At 31.3% G+C, this 9049-nt stretch overlaps 1 protein-coding gene across 1 annotated transcript in view; it reads left to right on the top strand.

Annotated features, from left to right (window-relative positions):
• The first annotated feature begins 3508 nt into the window (after positions 1 to 3508).
• The window catches only part of LOC143232857 (cilia- and flagella-associated protein 45-like), a 79973-nt gene continuing 74432 nt past the window's right edge, over positions 3509 to 9049 (top strand). Inside the window, 1 exon segment of the mRNA XM_076468835.1 lies at positions 3509 to 3520. Coding sequence (XP_076324950.1) covers positions 3509 to 3520 — 12 coding nt within the window.

Raw genomic sequence — 9049 nt, 5'->3', positions numbered from 1 at the left:
CTAACACCTGTACGTATAATTGTTTATTATAAGAATCGTTCTTAATAGGCCTAACAACTGTACGTGTAATTGTGATTTTGTTGTTTTTTCTTTTCTCTTCTTTTTATATATATTCATACACACAATGGACGGACAGATAGTCGTTGTTCAATATAAGACTAACAATGTTTAGTTGTTCATATTAACTTAGTTTTAGTTATTTATTTATTCATTAAAAGTACCAAACAAAAGTTAGACCTCGTATTTTGCGTACAACCAATATCTGTATTTGTCTTTGATAAGAAAGATATTGATAAAATGTAGGTTTGTAAGACATGTATTTGCAAAGAAAACAAGTATCACAAATGGTGATAAACAAGTGGTCTTTGTTCAATAACTGAACAAATAAATAAAAATTAATTAACACTTTTCTAACTGCTTCCGGCCTCTTTGGTAACCGTTGGTTTGGGGTACGTACGCAGTTTTATAACGTTAAAAATCGGATTTTGATGCCCGCGATATACAGAACAAATTATCGATAATCAAACGAGAATATTTTCTAGTTGCATGACATCTGCCAATCAAAACGTCTCTCTCGAAAACCAAACAAACCATTCGTTATTGTAAATTCCTACTATGTTGATAAATTTAGTGGTCGATATTTAGGATTAATTGTCCACTACACCTGGACAGAATTTTCAATAATGAAAGTTAAAAAACAAAACAAAAAACGTTTATATGTCCTTGAATTTAGTGCAACATTTCTGACTTGGAAGCTGTCTTCATAACCTACACATAACTATGGTTGACTTTCACGTAATATTTCTAATTGAAACTTAGGTATTAGATCACGTATTTATACGTCCATTACCAACATAAAACTCTGATTAACTTTCACGTAATATTTCTAATTGAAACTTAGGCATTAGATCACGTATTTATACATCCATTACCAACATAAAACTATGATTAACTTTCACGTAATATTTCTAATTGAAACTTAGGCATTAGATCACGTATTTATACGTCCATTACCAACATAAAACTATGGTTAACTTTCACGTAATATTTCTAATTGAAACTTAGGCATTACATCACGTATTTATACGTCCATTACCAACATAAAACTATGGTTAACTTTCACGTAATATTTCTAATTCAAACTTAGGTATTAGAGCACGTACATATACGTACCCAAGCAGAACCTATTACAAAATAAACTTTAATAACAACGAATTCACAAGTCTACAGTGACAGTATCATCCAGCAGAAGATTTATTGCAGATGAAAAATTCATTAATTAGTGTTATTTGCAAACAAAAGAAAATCATCATACTATCTAATTACGGGTCCATTTAGGGTAGGACAGATTTTTCAATATGTGTTTCGTGTGCAGCGACTGATTTGATAAAACTGTGATGAGTTTAGGCATAGGGTATTACTATTTTCTTAATAGTTTTAAATTATGTTGGGTTTGAGTTTACGATGTTACTACCTTCCTGACTGGTTAAATTTTTTTAAAGTGTAATCTCATAGACATTAATTTTTAAACCCAGTGTTTTATTTGTTCACACCTAACATTAGTTTTAAATCGCGGCATAATGGTTGTAAGAACGACTCTAAGTTTTGTTGTTTTTTTCACTACAAACTTTTAGGTTGTAGCTCTGTCATCTCTTGACCGATTTGCGATCTAATTACAGTTTTGGACTCAGGAGGTCAAACTCTTTTGACTGATGTATTTGATCATGTTCAATCTACTATAATTCTGCCTGAAAGAATTTCAATTTGAGGCTAGGCAGGTAGAAATCCTGATGAGTAATAAAATCGAATCGGTTATATGCGCGCCCTACAGTTGATATTGCTGATGCACAAAAACACAGCTGATACAAATGGACAAAGAGCCTCACAGATTAATTTATTGTAATCCTACTTAAAAAAATTTCAATAGCCACAGCTATCGAAAATTTCCAACTCTTTAGATATATCTTGTCGTTAGTAGAAAAATTAGATTAACATTTTAGTTACCTATAAAACACCTAATTCCGTGATAAGGCTTAGCAATGTAGAGGTTTGAAAAACACGAGCAATTGTGTCATTTTAACAGAGTTTAGCTGTAACAAACGTATACGGGGCGTTGAAAATATGGTGTGCTATGTTTCATTTGTTTGATTATACTTCACTGTTGACCTGGTAAACATAATGTTTTGAACTTCATTGTTTAAAATATTCTTCTCAGTAAAGGACACACAAGATGTGATAAAAAAAATACTTGTTCAAAAATTCTCACGTAGTGATTCATTTCAAATCGAAATCAGTAGGTTATATATACATAAGCGAGATTTGTATTTACATAATTCAGACAATTCCCGGAATATGTGTCGTCATTTTTTTAATATTCGTTACTTTTGCATCAACATCAACTAAGAAAACATTTCTAAAGCGAAGAAACACGAGCTTAAACAGTATGAAATCTTTTATAGCCTCGTACAGCTCGGTTCCTGTAAACACTGTGACGCTAATCAACACATCTTTGTTGATTGTGTTTACTTTATATTAAACGAACCTCGCTCTGTAGTGTAATCAAACAGCTGAGTTTTTCCGCTTTTAGCCGCGGCACATAGAACGCATCTGAGTTTGTTAGGTTTTTTCAAGTACAAACTTCTAATTGCACTTTTTGGACTCAGAAGGTCAAACCCTCTCGGTTAATGTATTTGACTAGGCCCTGCCTAAAAGAATTTCAATGTTAGGGTAGGTTGCTGGAGATCCTCACGAGTAATAGAATCAAATGAATCAGGTATAAGCGCGCACTACACTTGGTATTGCTGAAGCACAAAAATATATCAAATGAGAAAGAAAGAAAATTTTCTTAGATTTATTTACTCTAATTCTGCTTAAAGAAATTTCAAATGCCGCAGCTATTGAGAACTCCCTCTTATTTTATTATTTATGTTGTAGTCTAGATCATGTTTGTACAGATAAATTGTTCTGTTTATCATGCACTGGTTCCTTTACCAACTTATCTTCCAGGTCCTGTTATACATAAGTAAATCTATTTGTTTATAATGCACTGGTTCCTGTACCAACTTATTTTTCAGCTTCTATGTGTTCATGGTGAAATTACCAGTTTAACGTTGGTATTAACCAGTTTAACCTATCACCATTTTATATGTCATTTATTATTAACCTACTCGTAGCATTATATGTTTGTTTGTTTTAGAGTAACGCCTCTTGGGTTATCTGGTTTGTCTCTACCAAGGAAAATCAAACCCCTGATTTTAGCGTTGTTCCACACTTTTATTCGCTATGCTAGCATCACTGTTCCGTGGAGTTACACATTCTCCGGAGCAAAATACTTATAACACTTGGTTTTTTCAACTCCCTTCAGTTTCGAACGAATACTTGTAATAGTTGTTTTAAATCGGTGTTGTTTTCAAAGTAACATCACATTATGAATTAAATTTGGTTCGACAAAATATTCAAACTTTAATCCACCCCTACAGCGTTACAGCGACGATTTAACTTCAAAGCGATGGCTAGATGGGTAATCCGAGATTTGCGGGTTCTAATTCCGGTCGCACCAAACATGCTCTCCCTTACAGCCCTGAGGACGTTATAATGTCACGATCAATCCTACTATTAATTGGTAAAAGAATAGCCCAAGAGTTGGCGGTGGCTGGTAATGACTAGCCCCCTTCCCTCTAGTCTTACACTGCTAAATTAGGAACAGCTAGAGCAGATATCCCTCATGTAGCTATGCACGAAATTCAAACCAAACTTTAAAGCGAGTCCTGGCGGAGTTTCTCAAACTTTCATTTTCAAAGTAAAAAGTATTTTTCATGGTAAAACTTCAGAAAATGAAATAAGCAAGACGTTTTATCTTTCATGGAATCAATAACTTTCACGAACGAAACTACGTTCAAAGTAGAAAACACCTAAGAAAATGCTGTTTGCCATTTGAAAGCGTTGTTTTTGAGTTCCTTAATAGAACCAGTGAAGACCGGAACATGCTTCGCTATTTGCGTTGTTTTTAAGTTCCTGAATAGAACCAGTGAGGACCGGAACATGCTTCGCTATTGGCGTTGTTTTTAAGTTCCTGAATAGAACCAGTGAGGACCGGAACATGCTTCGCTATTTGCGTTGTTTTTAAGTTCCTGAATAGAACCAGTGAGGACCGGAACATGCTTCGCTATTTGCGTTCGGTTCCATTATTCTCATGAATGTTTTAACAAGCGTATAAAATTCATTTTATATGTCTTGATAAAGTCCCCATCGGCACTACTGTCTTTTCAACAGAATTGCATCTCAATATTGTTTTTATACAAGGGCGTAGCTTCTTTTTAATATCGATTAGGGCGTTACGAAGAGAACATTCGACATTAAGAATGTTTGATAAACACGACTTTGATAAGTTACTTATTACATAATCACAAACGGAATAATTCAATCCGACAACGTATATGAATGACTAAAATGTAGACGTAGAAATTAGAAGGCGCTTACAACCAAAGATAGCACGTGACGGCGGCTCGACCGCATTCATTCTTTGAAATGAAGAAAACTTAATAAATACAGAGCACTTTCTTATGGAAAGTCGAACAGCACTCTATAGAGCACTATCATGTGACTTTTAAAACCTTATCTCTCACAATGATAAAGTTCAGTTTAAACCATTATTCACAAATGTACAAAATCTCAGTACAAAGAAAACTCGGTGTCCATTAAATTCACCGTAAATTATATCTAGTGTCAGTTTACCAGTATTTATTACCATGACTGTATTTTATACCTTGTGTAAGTTTACCACGATATATTACTGTCACTGTATGCTATGTCTAGTGTCAGTTTACCAGTATTTATTACCATGACTGTATTTTATACCTTGTGTAAGTTTACCACGATATATTACTCTCACTGTATGTTATATCTAGCGTCAGTTTACCAACATTTATTACTATGACTGCATTTTATATCTAGCGTCTGTTTACCAATATTTATTTCTATGACTGTATTTTATATCTAGCGTCAGTTTACCAGTATTTATTACTATGACTGTATTTTATATCTAGCGTCAGTTTACCAATATTTATTTCTGTGACTGTATTTTATATCTAGCGTCAGTTTACCAGTATTTATTACTATGACTGTATTTTATATCTAGCGTCAGTTTACCAGTATTTATTACTATGACTGTAATTTCTACCAAGTGTCAGTTTACCAGTATTTATTACTGTGACTGTATGTTATATCTAGCGTCAGATTACCAATATTTATTACTATGACTGTATTTTATATCTAGCGTCAGTTTATCAGTATTTATTAATATGAGTGTATTTTATATCTAGCGTCAGTTTATCAGTATTTATTAATATGTGTGTATTTTATATCTAGCGTCAGTTTACCAGTATTTATTACTATGACTGTATTTTATGTCTAGCGTTAGTTTACCAGTATTTATTACTATGACTGTAATTTCTACCAAGTGTCAGTTTACCAGTATTTATTACTGTGACTGTAATTTCTACCAAGTGTCAGTTTACCAGTATTTATTACTATGACTGTATTTTATATCTAGAGTCAGTTTATCAGTAATTATTACTATGACTGTATTTTATGTCTAGCGTCAGTTTACCGGTATTTATTACTATGACTGTATTTTATGTCTAGCGTTAGTTTACCAGTATTTATTACTATGACTGTATTTTATAGCTAGGGTCAGTTTACCAATATTTATTACTATGACTGTATTTTATATCTAGCGTCAGTTTACCAATATTTATTACTATGACTGTATTTTATATCTAGCGTCAGTTTACCAGTATTTATTACTATGACTGTATTTTATATCTATCGTCAGTTTACCGGTATTTATTACTATGACTGTATTTTATGTCTAGCGTCAGTTTACCAGTATTTATTACTATGACTGTATTTTATGTCTAGCGTCAGTTTACCAGTATTTATTACTATGATTGTATTTTATATCTAGCGTCAGTTTACCAGTATTTATTACTATGACTGTATTTTATATCTAGCGTCTGTTTACCAATATTTATTTCTGTGACTGTATTTTTTATCTAGCGTCTGTTTACCAATATTTATTTCTGTGACTGTATTTTATATCTAGCGTCAGTTTACCAGTATTTATTACTATGACTGTATTTTATATCTAGCGTCAGTTTACCAGTATTTATTACTATGACTGTATTTTATATCTAGCGTCAGTTTACCAATATTTATTACTATGACTGTATTTTATATCTAGCGTCAGTTTACCAGTATTTATTACTATGACTGTATTTTATGTCTAGCGTCAGTTTACCAGTATTTATTAATATGACTGTATTTTATATCTAGCGTCAGTTTACCGGTATTTATTGCTATGACTGTATTTTATGTCTAGCGTCAGATTACCAGTATTTATTAATATGAGTGTATTTTATATCTGGCGTCAGTTTATCAGTATTCATTAATATGAGTGTATTTTATATCTAGCGTCAGTTTATCAGTATTTATTACTATGACTGTATTTTATGTCTAGCGTCAGTTTACCGGTATTTATTACTATGACTGTATTTTATGTCTAGCGTTAGTTTACCAGTATTTATTACTATGACTGTATTTTATAGCTAGCGTCAGTTTACCAATATTTATTTCTGTGACTGTATTTTATATCTAGTGTCAGTTTACCAGTATTTATTACTATGACTGTATTTTATGTCTATCTTCAGTTTACCGGTATTTATTACTATGACTGTATTTTATGTCTAGCGTCAGTTTACCAGTATTTATTACTATGACTGCATTTTATATCTAGCGTCTGTTCACCAATATTTATTTCTATGACTGTATTTTATATCTAGCGTCAGTTTACCAGTATTTATTACTATGACTGTATTTTATATCTAGCGTCAGTTTACCAATATTTATTTCTGTGACTGTATTTTATATCTAGCGTCAGTTTACCAGTATTTATTACTATGACTGTATTTTATATCTAGCGTCAGTTTACCAGTATTTATTACTATGACTGTATTTTATGTCTAGCGTTAGTTTACCAGTATTTATTACTATGACTGTAATTTCTACCAAGTGTCAGTTTACCAGTATTATTACTGTGACTGTAATTTCTACCAAGTATCACTTTACCAGTATTTATTACTGTGACTGTATGTTATATCTAGCGTCAGTTTACCAATATTTATTACTATGACTGTATTTTATATCTAGCGTCAGTTTATCAGTATTTATTAATATGAGTGTATTTTATATCTAGCGTCAGTTTACCAGTATTTATTACTATGACTGTATTTTATGTCTAGCGTTAGTTTACCAGTATTTATTACTATGACTGTATTTTATAGCTAGGGTCAGTTTACCAATATTTATTACTATGACTGTATTTTATATCTAGCGTCAGTTTACCAGTATTTATTACTATGACTGTATTTTATGTCTAGCGTCAGTTTACCGGTATTTATTACTATGACTGTATTTTATATCTAGCGTCAGTTTACCAGTATTTATTACTATGACTGTATTTTATGTCTATCTCAGTTTACCAGAATTTATTACTATGATTGTATTTTATATCTAGCGTCAGTTTACCAGTATTTATTACTATGACTGTATTTTATATCTAGCGTCTGTTTACCAATATTTATTTCTGTGACTGTATTTTATATCTAGCGTCTGTTTACCAATATTTATTTCTGTGACTGTATTTTATATCTAGCGTCAGTTTACCAGTATTTATTACTATGACTGTATTTTATATCTAGCGTCAGTTTACCAATATTTATTACTATGACTGTATTTTATATCCAGCGTCAATTTACCAGTATTTATTACTATGACTGTATTTTAAGTCTAGCGTCAGTTTACCAGTATTTATTAATATGAGTGTATTTTATATCTGGCGTCAGTTTATCAGTATTTATTAATATGAGTGTATTTTATATCTAGCGTCAGTTTATCAGTATTTATTACTATGACTGTATTTTATGTCTAGCGTCAGTTTACCGGTATTTATTACTATGACTGTATTTTATGTCTAGCGTCAGTTTACCAGTATTTATTACTATGACTGTATTTTATATCTAGCGTTAGTTTACCAGTATTTATTACTATGACTGTATTTTATATCTAGCGTCAGTTTACCAGTATTTATTACTATGACTGTATTTTATATCTAGCGTCAGTTTACCAGTATTTATTAATATGACTGTATTTTATATCTAGCGTCAGTTTATCAGTATTTATTACTATGATATGAGTGTAGTTTTATATCTAGCGTCAGTTTATCAGTATTTATTAGTATTTATTACTATGACTGTATTTTATATCTAGCGTCAGTTTACCAGTATTTATTACTATGACTGTATTTTATGTCTAGCGTTAGTTTACCAGTATTTATTACTATGACTGTAATTTCTACCAAGTGTCAGTTTACCAGTATTTATTACTATGACTGTATTTTATATCTAGCGTCAGTTTACCAGTATTTATTACTATGACTGTATTTTATATCTAGCGTCAGTTTACCAGTATTTATTACTATGACTGTATTTTATGTCTAGCGTCAGTTTACCAGTATTTATTACTATGACTGTATTTTATGTCTAGCGTCAGTTTACCAGTATTTATTACTATGACTGTATTTTATATCTAGCGTCAGTTTACCAATATTTATTACTATGACTGTATTTTATATCTAGCGTCAGTTTACCAATATTTATTACTATGACTGTATTTTATATCTAGCGTCAGTTTACCAGTATTTATTACTATGACTGTATTTTATATCTAGCGTCAGTTTACCGGTATTTATTACTATGACTGTATTTTATGTCTAGCGTCAGTTTACCAGTATTTATTACTATGACTGTATTTTATGTCTAGCGTCAGTTTACCAGTATTTATTACTATGACTGTATTTTATATCTAGCGTCAGTTTACCAGTATTTATTACTATGACTGTATTTTATATCTAGCGTCAGTTTACCAATATTTATTACTATGACTGTATTTTATATCTAGCGTCAGTTTACCAATATTTATTACTATGACTGTA

The sequence above is a fragment of the Tachypleus tridentatus genome, chromosome 1 (genome assembly GCF_004210375.1).
Source record: "Tachypleus tridentatus isolate NWPU-2018 chromosome 1, ASM421037v1, whole genome shotgun sequence".
Classification (NCBI taxonomy): domain Eukaryota; kingdom Metazoa; phylum Arthropoda; class Merostomata; order Xiphosura; family Limulidae; genus Tachypleus; species Tachypleus tridentatus.
This window is presented reverse-complemented; position numbering and strand designations above follow the sequence as displayed.